We start from the raw sequence: 24,843 nt of genomic DNA, 5'->3' as shown, positions 1-24,843 counted from the left end.
AGCTTCAGATTAACATATACACACACTACTATATATAAAATAGATAACCAACAAGGACCTACTGTAAAACACAGGGAACTCTACTCAATTTTCTGTAATAACTTATATGGGTAAAGAATCTGAAAAAGAATGAATATATGTATATGTGTAACTGAGTCACTCTGCTGTACACCCGAAGCTAACACAACATTGTAAATCAACTATACTCCAATAAAAAAAAAAGTTTCACACAGATGATTTTGTATAATCCCATAACCCTTTATTTCCCCTTACTCCTATATCGCTCCTCCCCCCTTCCCTCTCCCCACTGGTAACCACCAGTTTGTTCTCTGTATCTGTGAATCTGCTTCTGTTTTATTTACTAGTTTATTGTATTTTTTAGATTCCACAAATCTTTTGGCGTTTTTTTTTTGATATGGCAATTCAAACAGGTATGACGTAATATCTCACTGTAATTTTAATTTCCCTGAGGATTAGTGATGTTGAGTATCTCTTCATACACCTGTTGGCCATTTGTATATCGTCTTTGGAGAAATGTCTATTCAGGTCCTTTGCCCAACTTTAAATCAGGTTATCTGTTTTTGGTTTTTGCTATTGAGTTGTAGGATTTCCTTACAGTTTTTGAACATTAACCCTTTATCAGATATATGGTTTGCGAATATTTTCTTTTATTTCACAGCTTGCCTTTCACTATTTTGTTTCCTTTCCTGTGCCGAAGTTTTAGTTTGATGTAATTCCATTTGCCTGTTTTTGCTTTTGTTGCCTGTGCTTTTGGTGTTATATCCAAGAAATCATTGCCAAGGCCAATGTCAAGAAGCTTTTACCCTATGTTGTCATCTAGGAGTCTGAGTTTTAGTTCTTACACTTAAGACTTTAATCCGAGTTGATTTTTGTGTAAGTTGAGGGTCCATTTTCATTCTTTTGTATGTGGGTATCTAGTTTTCCCAACACCATTTATTGACATGACAATCCTTTCCCCACTGTGTAAATGTTAAAGTCAAAACAATGAAACTTCAAGAAGCTAACGCAGAATTATCTTCACGACCCGGGGAATAGGAGAGAGTTCTTAAATAGAATACAAAAAGCACTAACTATAAAGGAGATCAATAAATTTGACTTTGCTAAAATTAAGACTTTTGCTCATTAAACGATACCATAGAGTAATAAAGTGTAGTAGCGCAATATATTATGTCCTTCACAACTAACTAATTTTTAAAGACATTGTCTTTATTCATCCTACTAGCTGCTAGTAGCTGTGTTTTCTTTCTGAGCAAAAAGAACTGTAGAAGTGCTGGAATACCAAAAATAAAAATTAAAAAGCTCAAACCAGCAACCCAGTAAGAATCAACAAACTAATTAATGTAAATACCAAATTTAGTTATTACAAAACTTCTAGTGATATGAAAAAAACACATACTTTATCAATTAGAGTTTGATTGCCATGTTTAAATTATTTCACTTATTGATATTTCTTTAAACGAAGGATGGAGAGATTATTTTAAGCTGAAACCCCAAATAATGACAAGTGACCCATCGTTGTTTTGAGCTTGTGAATCGTGACAACGGCTGTTTTCTTTCTAGCCCATAATCCCTGACCTCAACCCAAGCTCTCAGGAGTGGTGGGTGGGCAGGCTTGAGGCTGAATCTCATTCTACACTCTGTGTCTTCCTGTAATCAAGAGGATAGAAAGCTAAAAGCTCCATTTCCCAGACTTTCTTACAGCTAGAATTCTGAATGTGATGTATTTTGGTTGAGCAGAGGCACCTATAGAAGGCAGAGGAGAGATGGAGGGTATGCTAATGCCAGCAGATAGGGAGGCTCATGAAAAGGATTTTTCTGAGGTATTACTGACAGAGACCCCAGTGTTTAGAAACAAGGTTCCTAAATGGTAAGAGAATGAAACACAGCATCTAACATGGTGTGGACACATTAGATGACACTATCCTGATGCTTGCCACGTTGGTATACTTTGGGATTGAGTGGTTTCCTGAACTTAGAATAGAAACAGTTCTGTTGGGGACGTCCCTGGCCGTCCAGTGGTTAAGACTTCGCCTTCCAATGCAGGTGGTATGGGTTCGATCCCTGGTCAGGGAGCTAAGATCCCATATACCTCACCGCCAAAACACCAAAACATAAAACAGAAGCAATATTGTAACAAATTCAATAAAGATTTTAAAAATAGTCCACATGGAAAAAAAAAAAAAAGCAGCAGCTCTCTTGGTTGACCTGGTTTTGCAATGTGGCATTTGAAGTCATTCCTTAAAGTTCTGTCAGTTCTCAACAATTTTATGCTCAAGTTAATATTTTGTTAAAAAAAAAAAAGTACTCTCTTGCTCAAATAAATTAACTCTGTTCTCTGAACTTTACTGGACCTTAATATATTAGACCATAATACATTAGGGTAATGGTGATGGTTCTGAGGTGGTAGTAAGGACACTGTCCAGAACTGTGAAGGGTCTGAGGTTTCACCCTACTTGCAAGCTACAAGTTAGCCTGCCACAATTTCATGGATCCTGGGTCATAGCCAAATGACTTTATACTTACAGCACAGCAAGGAGCATGAGCTTCACGTTCTCATCAGTTCCCCTTGCCCTCCGAGTCCCACAGGGGCAATGCAAAGTGGTCCAGGTGGGCGCTGAGCATGCAGTAAGTTTGCATCACAGCTGAGGAGCCCAAAGTTTAGGGTACCTGAATCTTTTATAATGAGCTCAAGCAAATCTGCCCAATTTTTGCCCTGGAGAGAGCCACTATCTTTATTATACAACAGCAAACAAACCTGCCTTCCTCTCTATGGAAACACAATGTCTTCCACGGCTGTTCACTATACAAATCTCCTTGGCAAAGACAGTGTAGAACAAACAAAGGCTGTCAGAGCTTCTGCTCCCAAGATGTGAGAAACGTAAGAGACCCATGGAGAATTTCCAAAAGACATTAGCCAACTTTTCATTTCAACTGTAGCACTCCTATTTTAGAGCCCAAACCAGGTTTTATCTTTTAAAAATTCACTTTAGTCATGAAATTTAACAAACATTTGTATGCAGCCAGGGACTAATTTACAGCATGGCTTCCATTCATCTCAGTCATGAGAAAATACCATAGCAGTCATTATTAAAGGTATCCATCCATAAATTACTTTTATTTCTCATTAAATGAGCACAGAGTCATTAGCATATTAATAACAGATATGTTTATTATTACATATCCATCAGTGCGGCTTTTAATACCACTTGAAACATGCATATCATCCTAGAGACGAATCAGTTTTCCAGTGCTTCTTATTTGATAGACATTACTGCAAAGCCATTATAAATTACTGAGGAGGTATTTGGTTAAAAAAATAATAAATCATACTGCCCATATGAATCAACCCTTGCTATTGAACAAGAGTTTAACAGTATTTATCTGGTAATTCCTATGTTAACTGGAAAACATCACAGATGTATTGCCATAATTTTCTTTTATATTGGTGCAACCTTCTACATATTTTGCAGAGTTTTATGAAGTCATTCATTATTTTAGCAGGTAGTTTGATGCAAAGATTGTACTCAATTTATGAAAGTCCACCAAACCTCTAAATATTTTAAATTAAGCCAATTATCAATGAAAAACCCCCAACACACATAATTTTCTGAAAATATGTTTTTTGAAATTTTTATATTTAGTCATGGCAGTAAAATAATTCTCTCAAATTAAGGCACTAAAAGGGCAATGCAACTCCCATCAAAAGTGTTCTAAGAATAATTTACATTTCAAACAGTGCATACATTTCTTATATGTTTGTTAACTTAATGTCTTTATCACTTAAAACCACAAAGAAACATATTATATAATTACAGAAATGATGTACCCCACAAAATGCTTTTAAACTTGGTTCTTTTGTACAGTTAGTTCCTAATGTCTCTAGTAGTAAAATAACTCAATATGGCTTGGCAAAAATGCATAGATTAAATGTAATTTTTTTTGCCTTCTCCCATTCCCCAATCTACAAACTTGCTGAAACACATACAGTATTTTGTAAAGCATAATGTAAGATATTTATTTTCCATCAAGTCCACCACAGGCAATCAACAGTAAGGCTTTTAAATTCTACAGTGAGGGCACTGAAGTCAAGTGATGTCACTGCTTTCTTAAAATAGTTTTGTATAGTCTTGCAAGAGCATAAAAACTGAAGTTATTAAAAAAAAATTTCAGTTGTCTCATTTTGAGATATTTTCTTTACTCCTTCCATGAGCTGATCTTGATAGTGACGGCCATTCCACTTGAAAGTGAAAGTCTCTTCCTCTCACTCGTATGAGGAAAACTGTGTTCTATCATGATTGACAGGCGTTTTCTTAGAAATTCAAAAAGGCAGCACCTTTTTAAAAAAATATATCTAGCTAAGCTTTCCCTCAATTGTATTTGCATTACATAGTAATAATTAATCTAATCTACCTGTAGGCAAACCCGCAATAAAAAACAAAAACAAAACAAAACAAAAAAACAATCCTCAGTGTGCTTTTGTGCCAAAGCAAGGACAGAATAACAGCAATCTTAACCCTGAAGCCTGTGATATTGTGTCAAAGGAACAGCCTTCTGCTCTGCATGGTAAAAGATGCCTGGTTTATCAGCTAGCATCCCACACAATTCCACAAGGCACTAGGTCACATGGTTAACTGTTGAGGGAAAAAAATAAAAAATTTAAGAAATGTACTCAGTTTAAAAATTCAGAAAACAAAAATTGGAAGGAAAGGTACATATACATTATATATAATAGTTATTAACTAATACACAAAATTTGGAAAACAGGAAAAAGGAAAAACACACTATTATCTCCTTTTAGCTTCTACTTTGTTTCAAACACTTTTTTCCCCCCACAAAGCTATAAAAAATTTTAAGTATTTTAGATTCAGCTTTTATCCTATATAGGAGAGGGACAATACAAGATTCTACAGAAAGAAGTCCAGAGTGAGGTGATAATGCACTGGAATAGTATGGTAGCTGAGGAATACAGAAGGAGGAATGGCTATGAGTCATTTCAAAGAATTAGACTTGGTTATTGATAATATGGAATGAAGAAATGGGATAAATTAAATATGGCTTTAAGCCTGCTTGGAAGACTTGGGTGACATCAGCAGAGAGGCAAATCAGTGTTAGGTCTCAGCTTCTAGATTCAAATGTCCCTCTTAATATAAGGATTACACTCTAGGGAAAGTTGGTATTTGGTATAGGAGAAAAAACATAGGCTTCAGAAATGGATAAAAGTGGGGTCCAACCTGACTATGCTACTAGTTGGCTGTGTGATCTTGTGCAAGTTGCTTAATTTCTCTGAGCCCCATTTTTTCATGTGTTAAATGAGAACTTAATGAGTTATCATAACCGCTCCTCAGGAAAGGGTTTATGTCCTGTAATTGCTTGTTTTACCATATAAATATTTTTGAAAAAATTCCATCAAAACGAGTTAAACTACCCTCTCCCAAAAAGAAGAAAAAAAGGATACTTAACTGGGAAGTTTATTTGTTAACACTGATAATACCAAATAATTTTGATTAAAAAAAAAATCTGCCAACATAGTTAAAAATATAAGTTTTACATGAAACTATTTACATTAAAAAGGGGTAAACAACAGTCGTTTAAAACATTAAGGGCTAAATATGTACCATAACCAATGACAATAAAACCTGACATTGAACTAAATAAATATGACATTTATAAACATTATTAGCTTCTAAAAAGAATCAGTTAAACTAATTTGTAAAGTCATTTCAAGTCATATATAAATGCCCAGATACAAACGATGCCCTTTATGGGGAAAAGAACAATCGGACTCTGGATTTTAATAGATATTATCCAATCACATACTCACAGTTAAAAAGGTTAACATTTCAATCCTTACCTAGTTTTTCCAGATGTATTTTTGACCACTTTCCGGAAAGACTGATTTGCAGTGGATCTTGTAGAAAGTGTTCGAGGCGACGCACGAACAAAACCAGATGGTGGATTCTTAGGAATCTTCTTTACTAAATGAGTTACCCATTTTTTTTGTTCATCCTGAGAACATGCTAGTAGCAGCATATCTCTTGCTGATGTTACATCATAACTTACTATTTTAAGAAAAAAGAGCACAATTAAGGTCACATAATACCTAAAAGAGCCTTATCAAATATTCTTACAATTTAAAAAGATTTACTATGCTTAATTAAGCTTGGACAATATCTTGTCTTCTTAATTCAATTAAGTTGGAAAATTTAAAGAGAAAATATTAGTCATAAATTAGTAAGAAAAATAAAGTAAAATCAGAAATATGCATGTGGCTCCACCAGTGCCAAAATATTACATCTTATTATCTCTTTTCAACTTGGTATAGGAAATGCCACATCTGAAGAAGTTATTTCATTGGGATTTAAGTCTCTAATTTGTTACATGTTATCAAAATAATTTTCATGCCTTACCTTTACATGGAGAAATTAAGTCCTCTTTCTTATCTAAGTGATCTCTGTGGCACTTAACGTGGCACCTTCGACATTCCAGGGCAGGGGGTGGCTTAAAAACATGCCAGAGCGGTTTGGCACAGGCCTCACAGTTGGCGGGAAAGTGGTAGAGGGTAGGAATGAACTCATGACCTTTGTGGTTTTGAAAATTAGTTTTCTCAGCTTGTTGCACTGGTTCCATCTCTACGTCTTTTCTACATTCACCTTCATTTGCGTATAGTATCTACATTTAGGAATGGTAAACAGAAGATTAAAAAAAGGTCTTAATCTATACATACAAGTTTCAAATGTATAAAAGTATTGGTGTATTTACATTTACTTCACAAATACACTTAGTACTTAGGTAAAGGATCTTCTAAAATTATATTTTCAGATTTTTACCTGGAATATTTTAGGAATTTCTTCAGTTTCAGCTCTGTACACATCTCCTTGGGTTACAGGACGAACATGAAACAATTTACTAAAATGAAAAGAAATATGATGTAGGCCATTATAAAAACTCATTTATAGCAAAAGACATATTTCGTTGACGAGAACACAGACGTGGCAAATAAGCATAGGAAAAGATTAGTCATTAGAGAAATGCAAATTAAAATCACAGTAAGTTATCACTATACTCCTATCAGAATTTTTAAAATAAAAATAGTAATAACACCAAATGCTGGTGATGATGCAGAGAAACTAGATCACTCATACAACTGTGGTAGAAATGTAAAACTGCAGAGTCACTCTGGAAAAGAGTATGGCAATTTCTTACAAATCTATATATATGGAAACCTGTACATGAATGTTCACAGCAGCTTTATTTTTAATAGGCCAAAATTGGAAAAAACTTAAATGAATGGTTAAACAAACTGTGATACAGTCATACGATGGAACACTACTCAACCACAAAAAGAAAAAAACTACCTCTTGGATGGACTTCAAGGGAATTACACTGACTGAAAGAAGCATATCGAATGTTACATACTATTTGATTCCATTTACATAACATCCTTGAAGTGACAAAATTATACAGATGGAGAACAGATTAGTGGTTGTCAAAGATTAGAGAGGAGTACAGAAAGGGTGCTTCCTATGGCTATAAAAGGGCAATGAAGAATCCCTGTGATGAAACTATTCTATATTTTAACTTGGTGGTGGCCATACAAATCTATACATGTGGTAAAGGCATGCAGGCTGGAAAGGCAGAAGTAAAACTATTATTATTTGAAGATGACATTACTGTATACGTAGAAAAGCCCTGCGGAATCCACACACATACACAAAATCTCTAAAACTAATAAGTGATGAATATTCAAGGTTGATATACATAAATAAAGTGTTGAAATAACCAGATATCCACATGAACAAAACAAAACAACCCCCACCCCCCCGGAAAAAAATTAACCTCAACCACTACTCCTTTTTTTTTTTTTTTTCTTTTTTGGCCGCGCTGCGAGGCACGCGGGATCTTAGTTCCCCAACAAGGGATCAAACCCGTGCACCCTGCAGTGGAAGCGCAGAGTCTTAACCACTGAACCGCCAGAAGACCCTCTACCACTACTTCTTACCAAACATAAAAAGAAACGAGATCAATCAGAACTTAAAAATAAAACCTAGAAGAAAACATAGAATACCTTCACAATCTTTGGGCAGGCAAAAATGTCTTGGACAGACTACACAAAAGGCAATAACCCTTTTCAAACCAGTGATACATTGGTTTCCATTAAAAGACACCATAAAGAAAATGAACTGGCAAACCACAGACTGGGAAATATTTGCACTACATATTCCTGACATAAAATTTGAAGCCAGAATATATACAGAACTTCTGTAAACCAACCTTAAAAAGATAAGCAGCCCAATTAAAAAATGAGCAAAAGACTTGGAGACACTTAAGAGATACAAATGGCCAATAAATACATGGAAAGATTCTTGCCATCATTAGCCATAAGGAAAATATAAACTATAACAAAATAGCATTTCACATCCATTAGAACAGCTAAAAGTCAGACTGACAACACCAAATGTTGGTGAAGACGTGAAGCAACTGAAACTCAAATATTGCTGTTGAGTATTAACAGTATAACCTTTTTTGAGAACTGTCTGGTAGATTTATTTACATAGATTTACTATATGACCCAGGATTCCACTCCTAGGTATTTTACCCATGAGAAATGAAAACTTAAGTCCACAAAAACGAATGTTCAAAGCAGCCTTACTTAAAATAGCTCTCTTAGAAGCAACCCAAATGCCCATTAACAAAAGAATGGATAAACAAACTGAGATATATTCATTCAATGGAATATTACTCAGCAATAAACAGAACAATCAATACACACAGCAAAACACTATGCCGAGTGAGGGAAGCCAGGCACGAAAGAGTACATACTATAAATTCGATTAGTATGAAGTTCTAGAATAGGCAAAACTAAATCTCAGTGATAGAATTCAGATAATCTTTTTTTTTCCCCTTGAGGAGGCACAAGCAAGCTTTTTAGGGTGATAGAAACGTTCTTTATCTCGTACTGGGTTTGATTATGCGGGTGCTTACAACCGTCAAAAGTCACTGGACTGAACACTTAAGATGTATGTATTTTATTGTATGAAAATTACATCTCAATAAAAAGGTAAAACAACAATAACAACAAACTCTCATCAACATAAAAAGTATTTAAGTTAGTTGAAAGATGTCTTTCTTATTAATGTCTATGTATTATTCCAGTTAAGCTGATTATTTAAATTTTCACAACTAATGTCTTTTTTTAAAATTGAGAAATAAAATATCAGTACTCTCTGGTACTTGCTCAATTTTTTTAACATTTTAACTATAATCAGCTCCACAATGTTTAATTACAAAGGAATGGCAAAACTTCATTTTAAGTTTATATTTCTCTGTCGTACCCACCACACTTCACTCTGAATTTGTATGTTATTGCATATATTTTACCTTTCCTGCTACTAGCCTGTAAGCTCCTCAAATATGAAACTGTCTTACTCATTTTATACAACCTACAACACTTATGATAATACAGGCAGCAGTGCCTAAGAAATGGTTTTAGAATGAATACAAGGAAAAAAACCTAAGCTTATTACAGACCTCTTTGACCTATTATTAAAAAAAGATATATTTTATTTCCTTCTTAACAATGACCACATAATCATATATTTTGAGATGTTCTGTGAACATAAAACCAATAAACACTTGAAATTAAAAAAAATTGTCTTTAGAATACATCGATCAGGTATGCAAAATTTCCCCTCTCATATTTTGATAAAGTAAGATTTAATATAGTTATTATTTAAATTTGTTAAGAAAAAAGTCAATAACGTTTAAATAACAAAATATAAACTAAATGGTAAGTCTAAAAATAATTGATTATCGTAGGTTAACACTCAGTCTTAAAATTCAATAAAAGGCAACTTACTCAATGTCCAATACCATAGATGGATTGGATTGTTCCTTATCTTGTTCATCATTATAAAACAAAATTTTTTTGCTGCTTACCACAACATACTGAAATGAGAAAAAAGGGGGGAAGAGGTAAGAGCAGTATTAACTTGGTTTAAAGTGATAAGCACAATACTTGCCATTTATGTCTAGATCATATTGTAGTAATCTAAAAACAATGCCAATAATAGGACAGTTAATACAAGTTGTATGCTTTAAAAGTAAAATATATAACAAAATATCAATTAGAAAAACTGAGGCATATTGTACCTGTTTCTTCCAGCCGTATCTTTTGATATTTCCTCTATTTGGTATTGAAAGCCAACCTTCAATTCTTGATTCTAGAAGAAAAAAAAAAAAATAGTGTTCAGCCTTAAATTGTCACAAAAGGAAAAGCTATTACAAGTTGTCTGACAGCATGCAGCAACAGGCATTCGAACACAGCTAAATGAATAAATGCTATAATTTGCTCTTTCATGCTTCAATCACACAAATCAACTTTAATGGCCATACAAATACTGCAGAAAAAAATTCCAAGCCACTTTCCGCATAAAATTAACATTCAGTACTCAATTATAAAAGTATGAAGTAACAACAGTACCCTTAATAGCCAGGCAAGACTGGAATGGATTGCAGCTTAAATGGGATATGATACAGAAGACTTTAAATATCATTTAACATTCATATAAAAGTATTTAGCAAAAAAAAAAAAAAAAATGCAGCAAGTGAAACAAATCAGAGCCATGATTTACACAAGAAAGAGCAAGCAAAAGTACACAAGTGTCCTATTACTCACAGAAGGTAAGAATAGAAGATAAATAAATAAGGAATGCAGGCAGAATCAACTAGATATAAAGAATAAGAGACAGTATTTTATTTGTTTTCTCAGTACAATGTTCTGATAAACTTTTTGGTAAAACACCCCAAATAATTTCATTAAAAGTGTCCAAATTTGGTTGGGAAGGGGTCCTTAATTCTAGTGGTAAATCCAATTACAATTCTTAGCAAACTAAAAGAGGTATAAATAAAGCCTTTCAAGTTTGTAGCATCAGAATTTAATAAACAGTAAAAGAACACAGAATTCAGTTGGTAAAACTGCTAATGTTTTATCAGTTTGTGCATACCAGAAATTCTTTGACTAATTTGATCAGTGCATTTTATAATTATTATTACTATTTAAATATAATTAATGTTTATTAAAAATATCTGGGGGAAAAAGATGATTCCATTTAGAAATGATTATTTTATATCAGGTTAGAGATAAGAACATTTAACCGTTTTTTTAGATCTATTATATTTGAAACACAAAAGAAGGGACAAGTGACCAACTGTAAGGTACAATGCTATAATGTGACATTATACCATGGCTCAAATCATGACCCGTAAGGGGAATATACATTACCCTCCTCCATATAACTTAAAAGTTGTGAAACAGTTCGGTCTTACAGTAATGATAACAATAGGTAACGTCTACTGTACATTTATTACTTCCCAAATGCTTTACAAGGAATACCTCATAAATAATCTATAATAGTCCCATGAACATAGGATATTACATTCTTAGGAATATAGGATAAGATAGGTTCTACTATCATCCTCCATTTACAAATGAAGAGACTAAGGCTTAGCAAGGTGAACTAACTTACCCAAAGGTAATCACAGCAACTGTCAAAACTTTAGGGTTCACCCAGGCAGTCTAATTTCTGAGTTTAAATTCCTAGAGCACAATGATATTCTTTCCTTAAACAAGCTTTGCAGTTAACTAAATCAGGAGTAATGTTATTGTTCCAACTTCTTCCCTGTACCTAATGCCCTATGCTTTTGTTATTCCCCTTCATCTAAATTGTTGTTTTTGTTAAAGTCGAAGAAATAATAAGAAACTTCAGTTCAAAATGATCCCCCTCATCTCCCAAGTTTTTTTCTTAGTTGCCGTTATTTAGTTCATCAATAATTAATTTGTTCCATCGGGCATTTCCTTGGTAAGTTTTGTGAGAGCAGGGGACCATATACTAACACTTTATTTTATTTTATTTTTTATTTATTTATTTATTATTTTATTTATTTATTTTTTTTGGCAGTACGCAGGCCTCTCACTGTTGTGGCCTCTCCCGTTGCAGAGCACAGGCTCCAGACACGCAGGCTCAGCGGCCATGGCTCACGGGCCCAGCCACTCCGCGGCATGTGGGATCCTCCCAGACCGGGGCACGAACCCGTGTCCCCTGCATCGGCAGGCGGACTCTCAACCACTGCGCCACCAGGGAAGCCCCACTTTTTAAAAATTTATACTCCAAGGCATCTGACACACAGAGTAGGTACCTGATATATACCTTTTTTGCTTATTTTGCAATTCTTTTTTTCTGACTTAGCCAATTAAATTCACCCTCTATTTAAATAATGGTTGTAATTTAAAAACCAAAGGGCTGCTTTATATTAAGTAACATACAGAAGGCTGTTGATCATTCACAAATATTCTGTTGTAGAAAAGGAAAAAAGTTATTGCTAGGAAAACTTCCCTTCAGTGTGCCAAAGTCCATTTAATACCAGTAATTCCTCACTAAAAATAAAAGATGTAAAAGCCACTGAAATCTTGACATTTATACAAAATTGTGTATGCCAAAATATTCCTCCCTCCAAGTTATTTCTCTATGAGAATAAATGCCAAAAATATTTATGCTTTCTGGCTCTAGGTTTGAAATAGATTTTCAATGAATTGTTGTATGTTGAAGACTGTATGACTGAATGTATGTCATTTCAGTGTTCCTATAGAAATTTTATACATCAAAGGCATTTTATGAATTAAATAAGCCCAATTTTATATTTGCTCTAATTTAAATAAAATGAAGAAATTAGGAACTCAAAAAAGATGCTGAAGATATGTGAAGGTTTTTGCCAATTTAAAACAATAATGTTATAGGAGAGAATCTTAGTCTTTCCTTCTGGTGAATTCCCTTCAGAGAAGCAGGTAAACTAAGCTCAGTGATAAATTAAAAAAAACTACTTACTTCTGTCTTACATGCAAGTTAATATACCAGTTTTTTTTTTAAGTATATAAAGACCTCCTTCAAAACTATGACCACTTGTGACCTAAGTGGCAATCTGAAAGTATAATGCTCTAAATTCTATCTTTTACAATACAAGCACAGAAATCAGCTTCTCCAGATAAATAAAAGAAATGCTGAGGACTTCTAAGTCTATATTATTATCTATAACATACTACTGAAGTACAAAAACAACTTGGTCCCAGGTTTTACATATTTGTAGAGCAATTTTAACTTACAAAAAAATTTAGATGTGCACTACTGCAATATCAGCAATTAACTCCTTTACCCAAATAAGAAAGAGGTTAACTACACGTAAATCAGTATCAAATACAGCCAATTTAAACATCAAAGCTAACCACTGAAGACTACCAAAGTTTACTTGATAAACTACATACTGCTTAAGAAATAAAGGTAGAGAATCACTCCAAAATTCTAAAATTATATTCAGAAGTGATATAAAAAAGAAAAAAAAAATCAATGCTCAAGAATTCAGATGTACTGATTATCTCCAATCATTGATTAGATTTGGGCAAAGTCAGAGACTCTTATATACTCAAATACTTGGAAACATACCAAGAAATCCAGCATACACAGGTTTAAGTTACAAAGTCTGAGATCAAGCTGGATGGAAAGAGAATGATGCAGATAATCCATAAGAGATAATGAATATTAATGGATGCTGATACCAGTGTTCTTAGTGCTTCATCTATTTTTACATTCTTTTCAGATTCTTAGGTCAATATTTCCAAAAGTAAAGGAAAAAAAACAAGGAAGGAGAGCCAGATATCACCTTAGTCTTTCTGTCATCTAGGCAATAGGAAAACCTTAACCCTAGAGGGTAACCTTTATATCTACAGTGCTAAGGCCACAACCTGCCACAGAACCAAAAGGAGGATGAAGACACAAGAGAATGAAAGTGATATTAAGAACTTCAAAGGGTTATAAGTCAGAGAAGGATAACCATTTTCTCTAAGGTTTTTAGAATTGGGAAACTTAGAGAGATTTAATCTAGTTAATGACAAGATGCCAGCTGAGAAAATGACAGAGGCTGAACTCTAAATAAACAAGATAATTAAATGAGATTCTTTATATTGAATGATGAAATCTAAGAGAAATAAAGTATATTATCAGTTTATCCACCTAACTACTTAAAAAACCATCTCACTGAACTAAAAATATGATCAATATTTCAAAAGGCCTTCATTTTAACTATTTAACTATTCTAAGACCTCCCTTTGTAAATCTGTAGTTCAAATTCATTTATCAGTTTTCCAAACTAAGTAAAATTAATCATCACTTTCAAAAAAATCTTTCAGACACTTGAATGATATGTAACTCTCTCAAATTAAGGATGAATACCGCATCAAGTTTCCGTAGTGTAGTGTTATCATGTTCGCTTCACAAGAATGAATACCAAAATTCTTTACAATTCTTCCTAGATATTACCACAAAACCTTAACTTTATTTGCCAGAGATCTAGTAAATGGCAGACTTAGTACATATTTTCAATTTACTAGTAAAATATCTGACACAGAGGTAAAATAACATTGGTAATGATTATCCATTAATTTCTACCTCCAATATGAAAGTCATAGTCTCCAATATGAAAAGGTTCAGCACTACAGAGACCTCTGTAAAGTTCAAACTGAGAACACAGTTAATAGAGAAAGAGATACCCTAATTGGTCTCCCTTTATAGCAATGGAGAATGGCCACCAGAGCCTTTTTGTTTTCCCACTTTGTTTGAACTTTGAAATCCTTAAAAGCAAAATCTCTGAAAATACTAAGCTATTCTAAATATTATATACTCAGAGTGGAGCCAGTAGAAAAATTTAAAAATCTCTTTGCTGACTGACTCCTGAGTGGATTTATTAGGTCAGGATTCTGAAATCTAAATGGATATCTCACCTAAGTCTGCCAATCAAACCACCTGATGATGCTTTGAGTTTAGCCTTCCTGAATAAGCCAGGATGAAAGATAAAACTCATTACCTTCTCCCAACCTCATCTTTCAATTCAAATCCTCTAGATAGCATTCACCAATAATGAATCAGTCTCTGAAATGTTTAACTTAATACAAGGAAAACCAAGGCATACATAGTAAGACATTATAAACAAAGTTAAAGGGAAATGGGTGGGATAAAGACAAAAACCTTGTCAGGATATTTAACCTACACTAGAGAAAGAATTCCTTTAACTAAATAACTAGAAATATCTTGGGGTTAATGAAGAGGGAACCTAAACTACAATTTCAGTTCAACAAGTGAAGGAATGTAGACAAACTGCCCTAAAATTCATACTCTTTCTTAACTGATGATTAAGTCATAACTTTAGAAAGATGTTCAAACAACGGCTGAAGCTAGAGATTCTTATTAAATCCAAAGTGATCCTCTGATAAGGATGTGCACCTACAAGAGTCTCAAGAGGCAGGAGGTTTCAGAGAGCCAAAAATGGGAATACAGAAGGAATTTCTTGACCACTGGAGTAAGAAATATTTATTCCCTGTCCTTCACTTTCCAGATATCTCATTTTGGGCTAGCAAAGCCACCGAAGAATGAGGGCAGGGATTACACAGAATACAAATAAGAACTGAATTCACTTCCTACTTTGAGTCCCACTTTCTTGACCAAGAATGATAACGTAAAATTTTCTAAGTAGTCTATCAAGTTTCTTATATCAAATTCTCAAAAAACAAGTAATACCTGTTAAAACAGATCCCTATTATATCAAATGTGCTGATTCATATCTTTTTATGCATTATTCAGGAAATACATTAAATAAAGTCTATTTTCAAGTTTAGGACCATGTTACAAAACTTTCAAGACCTTGAACTAAGAATATGTAGTAGGTCAAATGTGTTGTGTGTGTGTGTGTATGCCTTTAAAATCTGTAATGCATGTTTTAATATATATAACCTATTCATTTCTAAATTGAACCTGTATTGTTCATCTCTGTTAAAAAGACATAAATGTACTATAACCTATACTACAATGAACCGAAGAATGAGGCTGTGTTTATTTTTCAATTGATTCTCCACTAGAAAAAAAAAGGAAAAAGAAGAAAAGGTCTGAAATCCTAGCTACTCGCTTTTGCCTTTACTTGACTTCCTGCCCCCTCTCTGCATCTTCCAACCCCTTTTATCTATTTCACCAAATTTGAAACTTCAAGTCTGATTAAAGTTTATCACTATAGCATTAGGTGGGCTTCTATATAGAGCTGCTGTGGTTCTGATTATTAAGTATAGTTCTTAGTTTTAGCAAAAAAATACATAAAACACTGCAGAGCTGCTACTCATGAAAACATGTACAATCCTCCTTAAATGGTGAGAGTTGTAGCAGCAGCTTCAACTTTCACCATGGCATTAGGCTGGTTCAATACTGATTCATAAACATCTTCAAGTTTCTATTTAGTTAGAGCCACTCAGATCTATTTTAATAGTCTAAGACTGCTTATGACTGCTTTTATTCTATAAAATGCACTAGGTATACAAATGTCATCAGACTCTGGCTATCAGAAACATAAATCCCTTCTTAAGAATCCATGGACAAAACAACAAAGAGGTAGAAATCCAAATGAAAGAAATCTACATTAATTTCCATGACGTTTAAGCAAACTTGAAAGAAGTAACAGAAAATATTCTTACCTGGAAGGTTTCCATCAGTTTCATCAGCACTAGGAAAACTAGCAACACTTGTAGAATCTGATAGGTCCAAAAGTTTCGCACGCAATTGCTCAATGTCACTCTCTTTGCTAGCCAACTGCATCTGAAGCTCATTCCTATGTGTACATTCTTCTACCAATTGCTATTTTTTAAAAAATACCAAGATAATATAAAGAATCAAGATCAAAATTTCCAACATTAGAAATTAAGAATTAGTGGAACTATAAGTAATCTAGAATTATTAATACTAAAAATTTACTGTAAACTTCATGAATGTTTACTACCACAGATTTTAATACAACTATAAATGTGCAAGTTCTCTTCCTCAGTAATACATTGCTTGGATAAGCTCCTTTACTCTTTGCTTTAGATAAGTTTTTTTTTTTAATACAAAGCATCAAAAACCAAAACCAAACACCTGTTAAAACAACAGAAATTGCTTTTATGGCTTCAAACAAAATAATTTAAAACATATAGAAAGCTTCTCAGGATGGTAAAATAAATGATGGAGTCAATGCTTGTATCTAAGTCTGCCTAAGATCAGAGACCATGTTCTCAATTTTGTGCTATTAAGCTAGGAAGCATCAAAAAAATTAAGCTTGATATTTTGAAAAGTGAGTCCTTATCCGAGGAAACAAAAAGGCTATAATACTCCAATTCCACTATCCCAACTATAGTCAATATTATACCAGTCATATCTCAATTTCAGTCTGAAGCCAAAGAGGCAAAACCCTTGGTTGTTTCTCTAAAAGTACCATCTCTAATCAAGCTGATGCTAAGGGGTAAAAATTACTCAAGTCATAGTTAATAGGCAACAGAGTATCTTTCTATTTTTTCAAGATCATTGTTCAAATTAGAGTAACAGTAATCAAATTATGGAGAATATAAACCTAAATATGATTTTTATACTAAAAAAACTAAATGAGATCAGTAGACAGTAAGTATATACAGTAATAATTTAAAATAATCCTACAAGTGCAACACACAACCTTACCGCTTGCATGTCATTCAGTTCCTTCTGATGTTTCACTACCATCTGGTTGAATTTCTCTCTTTCTTGGTTGAGTTCAAGTTGTAGCTTTCGATTTTCCTTTTCCTTCTTTCTCAAATCCTGTGTATTAGCTTTCTTTCTATCAATTTTAAAGTCTTTCCGATTCATTATTTCTGCCAACTTGTTAACAGCCTATTAAAATATTAAAATGTTATTAATAAGGTTCTTCACTGTAGCTACCCAATTTAAATCTCCACTAAAAATATATATTTTTCTTCAAAATCAGGAAGCAGGACTTTTTGTGTATGTGAAAATTAGGAGAACCTAATGAACGTTGGAATATGATCATTGGTAGCACAAGTAACTATTATTGATTCATCTCATTGTTCAAATGTAAGAACCAGACAGGCTTGCAAAAATCCAGTTATTGTTCAACAATTATTCAGCACTTATACTGCATGTAAGCACTCTGATAGGCACTAGAGACAAGGACAGAAAATACAATTATGCCCCAAAGGCATCCTAGTCTGGTGGAGGAGGAGGATAAGCAAGCATGACAGTACAGAGTGATACTGCTTCTTTTTTCTCTTAAGTGTCCCTTACTTTTTCTTTTTTTCTATTGGATTGTCTTTTTCTTTTTTGCAGATGCTCTTTATATTTATCTATATATGCTGCAAATATTCTTCGTAGTTTATTTTCTTTCAACTTATGTTCTTTTGGACTTTTTTGTATGTAATAAATGTCAACCTTTTTCTTCATGGTCTCTGTTTTGGTATAAAGGGAAGTAAAATCTCCACTGAAGGATTTTCAACAGGTATTAAGTGCCTTTTTGAAAGACTATTCTAGTTGAAGGATTGTTGAGAGGGAGAATAGATTAGTGGTAAGGAGCTATCAAGTAGAAAATATTTATTTTACTGTAAAAATCAACTGAGGTACACAGCACCTTATGAAGAATTTAAACTACTGGATAACTTGGTAAAATGACAAGATACCAAGTTTTACTGTAAAAAATCTGATCTAGCTGCAAAATACAAAGCAAAATGATACCTCCACCCCTTTTAAGTTTCTTATTCACTCCCCATTCTTCTCTCTTGACTTCAGTCAAGTATGTGGTTTCTCCTCATTAAGTTTTCCTACTGTCAATTGTAGGTTTTCCATACAGTCTAAAACAAATTCTTCACTAATCAGGTGACTAGACGAATTAGCTTTCTTAACTCGATTGAAATCCTACTTCCTGAATAAGTCTTCCACATTTAATGAAGAAAGAATATTACATTACTTGTTCTAATGAAAAGCTTGAACCTTATAATCTCAGTTTTAAGAAAAGGACATGAAGAGCAAATATTAACTTCTGAATATATGATACTCAAATACAAACACATGGAAAAGGCTAAGAGCATGTATACCTGCGTTTTAAGGGTTCGTTCTGTATTGATATTCTTTTCAAAGGCAGCCTTAAGATTATTGATCTCCTCCTCCTTCTTCAGTTTATATTCTGTCAACAAATTATATAAAATGTTATTGCATGGCATTAATTAATTTCTGCCTTGCAAAGTAACAATGAGATACTTTTATAGAAATTTTGTAATGGATTCAAGGTTTATTTTAAGCAATAAAATATTTAATTCTTACTTAGTTATTAGTAACAATAACTAATTATTCAAATTAGCATATACCACATAATAACTTTTAGTAACTTCATTAAGATATTTTTCCAGGGCTTCCCTGGTGGCACAGTGGTTAAGAATCGCTTGCCAATGCAGGGGACCCGGGTTCAAGCCCTGGTCCAGGAAGATTCCACATGCGGCGGAGCAACTAAGCCTGTGCTCCACAACTACTGAGCCCGTGAGCCACAACTACTGAAGCCCGCGCGCCTAGAGCCCGTGCTCCACAACAAGAGAAGCCACCACAATGAGAAGCCTGTGCACCACAGTGAAGAGTAGCCCCCACTCGCCGCAACTAGAGAAAGCCCGCACGCAGCAATGAAGACCCAATGCAGCCAAAAATAAATAAATAAAATTAATTAATTTTTTTAAAAGATTTTTTTCAGTTAATTGAGGTAAAATAGACAACTAAAATTTTAAGATATTTAAAGTGTACAATGTGATGAATTGATATACACATACATTGTGAAAGGATCCCCCACAATCAAGTTAATTAACACATCAATCACCTCACATATTTACCTTTTTGTGGGGTTTGGTGGTGAGAATATTTAAGTTCTACTAAGATAATACTTACGGCTACAAAAGTTATTTAATATATGAAAACAAATATTTCAAAAACCTAATGCATATAACATAAAGATTTACCTCTGAACTTGATTTAACTTATGATTTTTAAAAAAATCCTACATACCTTCCTCTGCCTTCCTCATTTTATCAGTTAGCTCTTCATTTTCTTTTCTTAATAATTCAATATCTTTGGTTAGCATACTGTTCGTTTCTTCGAGCTAAACAAAGCACAGAAACGTTTAAGCTATATAGTCTCTTTGCTAGTCCCATATTTAAAGCAATAACCTTTAAAAAAATACTTGCATTTTCCATAGATGAGGACAGGTCAGACATTGCTTAATTATAAAAACATCTGGTTTCCAGTTTAAAATATGTGGATATAATTAAATTCAAAATATTTTAAAACAATTGTTAGCTTCCAAAAATTATTTCAGTGTGTGTGTATATACACATTACATATGAACGGAAGGAATAAAAAATGTAATGAAAAGAGAACGAGACTAGAAACTAGGAAATGTGCATTTAGTTTTCTAGCTCTGTGACCCTTAGCAAGTCACAACCTTTCTGGGATTCAGTTTCTTCATCTGAATAATGATGATGAAAATGACAATTTAAAATGTTTGATGATTACTGTATGGCTGTTAGCATAAATGATGCCATTGTGGGCCCATATAGTTCCTCCTGTCCTTCCCCGGACCCTATCCAGAACTGTACTGTGTGGTAAAAATCACTTCTTTGTTATCAAGGGCTTTGTAGTTAATAGATACTATTTAATAATCATTAAGACCAGGTGGCCTCTATGCTCTGTTAGTCCCCAATCAATGATGAAGACCTTTGCTGACATATTCCTGGTACCTACGAGACTAGTTATCTATTCATAAATCTTGACGTAGGAATGCACTTCCTATTTCCAAGCACATACCCCCCATACCCTAGGTTAACTATAACATTGTCCCAATGGTCCCTTGGTGGTATGGAGTGTAGCTGTGAATGCTTCCATATCGTTGTCTGTCCAAACCCACTCTGTGAGTAGGGTACCCTATAATAAACTGATCCACTGATTATACGGAGCTGCCTGCCTTGTTTTTCGGTCTCAAGATACCTTCTCAGTTCGGTGGGCACTTTTCATTTCCTCTGTCCTCCAACAATGTCTTTTAGTAATGTACTTATTCACCCTTCTATTTATATGATTTCATTTAATCTTCGTAAGAAACCTGTGGAATAGGTATTGTTTCTATATTATAGATGAAGAATCTGAGGCTTGGAGAAGTTAAAGCAAACTGCCAAGACCATGTAACTTCTTAGGGGCAAAGCTGGGATTTGAACTCAGACCTGCTTATACCAGAGCACTTGATGGTGGCTTCACCACCAAGAAGAAAAATCTCTCTAACTTCCCTTTCTAGCTCCATAATACATAGACCATAGTATAAATTTCAGGAATAGGTAATTGTTTGTAGTACTGTTTTTTCTATAATGGATTTGTAGATATCCACAAAGAGTTTTTTATCCCAAAATAGTTTCTCTGAATTTTATAGAATTCTGGTCATGAAATCAGTTGCAATTTATTAAGATAATAAAACAAATGAATTTAAGGTAAGCATTTCTTCACAGAAAATATATTAAGATCTACAGCCAGAAAGGGAAAAAACCCAATACACTGAATAAGAATTTCAATCATTAACAACTGTTTTAGATTATATAAATTATTTTATACATGAGTACAAGTTGACCATTGTGTATAAGTAAATACTCATGCACTTACACTTACCCAAACACTTTAACATGTAACCTATTTTGATTTTTAAATTAATTTTAATCACATAACTTAATGAACTATCACACTTACCCGACTAACAGTGTGCTCTTTATCTGTAATCTCTTGTCTATTTCTTGAAGCAGCTTTCTTGCTTTCTTGGGTCAATTCAAAATACTGTTCTTCCAGAAGCCCTCGAGCCAACTGCTCAGACTCGGCTTTTGTTTCTGCTAGATCCAACTGAGTAGCAAGAGTTTCTCTAGTAGATTTAAAAGAGAAATGAATGTAAACAAATTCAATTCATTCTTCTAACTTAATCATATGCTTAAAAACACAATTCTTTTTAAATGATAAAATGAATTAAGTATTTTATTGCTTAAAATAAACCTTGAATCCATTACAGACTTCCTATGAAAGTAATGAATCTAACCTCTCACACTTAGAAAAACTATAAAAGCAAAGGACACTTTAACCTTGTACCTGCTATTTTGCTTAACTAAGGAAAAGGTAATAAAACAATGGCAAGAGGTCTACTTCTAGAAGGGAATGTGTTGGGATCTGGAATGAAACGCAGCATGGCACAGTGGAAAAGTCATTGGCTTATAAATCAAGAGGCCAGGCCTGGACCCTTATCCCCATTCTACCACTACCTAATTGGTTAGGGACATTGGGCAAGTTCATTATACTTACTGGAGCTCAACTTAATCAAATCCATAAAATGAGAGGATTAAACTACATTATTTTTGAGGTCCCTTCCAGCTCTGAAATTCAATGAGATTATGAAGACTTATAAATAGACACTGTAAACTATTCTAGAAATGCTCCTTAGGAATTACATTTTAAAAGCCTTTCAGAATTGACATTCAGACCACGACCAGATCACTGCAGTTTGCCTGCTCTTCCCAAAGAACCTGTCTTCGATAAGTTATCTTGGTCATAATTGTAACCCCTACATACAGTAGGTGCACAATAAATGTTTATTAAATGAATGAATGAATGACTTCCAACTATTTTCTATTAAGAGAGTAATACAAATACTTTAGGCTGCCTCAAGCCTAAAGAGGAAGACATATAGTGGCTACAAAAAATAATTTTTTGGACAATTGTTTTTGTCCAACAAATATTTGAATGTTCCTATGTGTCAAACACTGTTCTAAGAATTAAGGCATACAGCAGTAACAAACTCCCTGCCCTCAGAAAACATACGTTAGTAGTGTGAGATAGTTTAAAGAAATGAACAATATACAGTATATCACACAGAACAATGAAAAGAAAGGTGAAGAGGCTATGAGTGTGGTCACTATTTTATAGAGGGTGATCAAGGAGGCCTCTCTGCTAAGCTGACATTTGAGGAAATATATGGAGGAAGTAAAAGAACCATGCAGTATATCCGGGAATACAGCTTCAGGCAGAGGAAACATCTAATACCAAGTGCCTAAATGTTCTGAAGGAAGCTAATGTGAGCAGAGTGAAGAGGGGTTGGGGGAAGTTGTGAGATATAGTAAGAGAAGTGGGGAGAGAGAACAGGTATTATAAGGCTTTCTAAAACAATATAGGGCCTTTGGCTTTTACACTGAGTATTCTGTCTTAAAAAGATCATTCTGGCTGTTTAAGATCAGACTAGAAGGAGAACAACGATAGAAGCAGGGATACCAGTTAAGAGGCAACTGAAATAATCGAGATTGGAGATGATGGTAGTTTGGATTAAGCTGGTAAATGTTAAAAGTGGTGAGAAGTGATCATATTATGGACATGTTTTTTTAGTTATAGCTAGGATTTATTGATGGATTTCATGCAGAGTATAAGAAAAAAAGAAGAGTCTAGGATGACTCCAAGTTTTGGATTTAAGCAACTAGGAATAACAGAATAGCTAATGTTGACATGGGGAAGACAGGGAGGAGCAGGTTGGCAAGGTGAGGGAGTAAGGCATTTTTTCTGGACATGTTACATATAAGATGCTTATTAAACACTCAAGTGGAGATGTCAAACAGACAGCTAGATTTACAAGTCTGGAATTCAGGGGAGAATATACTTGTACATTGATGCTATTTAAAGCCCTGAGGCTAGATGAGAACAAGTAGGGAGTGATCCCTTGGGTCCTCCAAACATCAAAGGTCTCAGAGATGGGAAAGGACAAAGGAGCAAAGAAGGGTGAGGAAGAGCAACCAGTTCAATAAGAGGAAAACAGTGTTTGGTGTCACAGAAGCCAATAAAGAAATTTTGTCAAGAGACAGTAATCAATTATGTCAATTGCTGCTATTAAATAAGATAAGGACTGAGAACTGAGTATAGTTTTTAGCTATTAGGAAGTCACCAGTGGCCTTGAAAAGGGTTATTTTGGTAGAGTAATAAGTACAAAAGTCTTGAGTGAGCTCGAGAGAGAATGGGAGAAGAGGACCTGATGATAAATGGTATGTCACTTTTCAAGGAAGTTTGCTACAAAAGGAAGCAAAAAAATAGGATGCTACCTGGAAGTAGATATGTAGTTTAAAGAAAAGCAGGCTGGACTTTCCTGGTGGCGCAGTGGTTAAGAATCCACCTGACAATGCAGGGGACATGGGTTCCATCCACGGTCCAGGAAGATCCCACATGCTGCAGAGCAACTAAGCTCGTGTGCCACAACCGCAGAGCCTGTGCTCTGGAGCCCGCAAGCCACAACTACTGAAGCCCTCACACTTAGAGCCCGTGCTCTGCAACATGAGAAGCCACCACAATGAGAAGCCTGCGCACCGCAACGAAGAGTAGCCCCCACTCACCGCAACTAGAGGAAGCCTGCGCGCAGCAACAAACACCCAACGCAGCCAAAAATATAAATAAATAAATAAAATTTTAAAACGCTTACAAAAAAACAAAAAAGAAAAGGAGGTTATTTTTTAAGGATATGTTTACCTGTATGCTTATATAACAATAGGAATGCCTACAGAAAGGAAAAAATGATGTAGGAAAGATGAGAGTATTATTGGAGTCATACTTTTAAGTAGGCAGAAAGGGATGGGATCGAGGGGCTGCCTTTAGGTAAATTCATGTAAATTTTGTCCATTTACATGAATCAGAAGGACGGTAGGGTTTTAGGTACAGACGCAAACAGGTTAGTAGCTATGGTGGTGGAAGAGAGAAGATGTTCTATGACTTCCAGGAAGCAAGGCCATTTGCTGAGTATGAGAACAAGGAGAAGTTGTTGATTTGAGGAAGGAGAAAAAGATAGAAAATAGTTGTCTAGAAGAGTAGGGGAGTTAGGAAAAGATAAAAAATACTGCCATTGGTA

General features: G+C 34.3%; 1 protein-coding gene across 4 annotated transcripts in view; it reads right to left on the bottom strand.

The window, feature by feature from the left end:
• Positions 1-3,168: 3,168 nt before the first annotated feature.
• Positions 3,169-24,843, bottom strand: part of ROCK1 (Rho associated coiled-coil containing protein kinase 1) — a 146,838-nt gene continuing 125,163 nt past the window's right edge. For 3 of the 4 annotated variants that reach the window (XM_049698115.1, XM_049698118.1, XM_049698119.1), the window contains exons 23-33: positions 21,672-21,837; positions 19,950-20,043; positions 18,998-19,086; positions 17,595-17,783; positions 16,583-16,742; positions 10,171-10,241; positions 9,878-9,966; positions 6,849-6,927; positions 6,429-6,690; positions 5,873-6,080; positions 3,169-4,652 (exon numbers count right to left, since the gene is read on the bottom strand). In XM_049698115.1, the coding sequence (XP_049554072.1) occupies positions 4,649-4,652; positions 5,873-6,080; positions 6,429-6,690; positions 6,849-6,927; positions 9,878-9,966; positions 10,171-10,241; positions 16,583-16,742; positions 17,595-17,783; positions 18,998-19,086; positions 19,950-20,043; positions 21,672-21,837 (1,411 nt within the window). In that variant the 3' untranslated portion in view covers positions 3,169-4,648. Of the gene's footprint in view, positions 4,653-5,868; positions 6,081-6,428; positions 6,691-6,848; positions 6,928-9,877; positions 9,967-10,170; positions 10,242-16,582; positions 16,743-17,594; positions 17,784-18,997; positions 19,087-19,949; positions 20,044-21,671; positions 21,838-24,843 lie in introns of those variants that run through there. The other variant, XM_049698116.1, reaches the window with a different exon arrangement.

This window comes from Orcinus orca, chromosome 15 (assembly GCF_937001465.1).
Source record: "Orcinus orca chromosome 15, mOrcOrc1.1, whole genome shotgun sequence".
NCBI lineage: Eukaryota > Metazoa > Chordata > Mammalia > Artiodactyla > Delphinidae > Orcinus > Orcinus orca.
The sequence above is the reverse complement of the archived record's forward strand: the minus strand, read 5'-3'. Positions and strand labels throughout refer to the sequence as shown.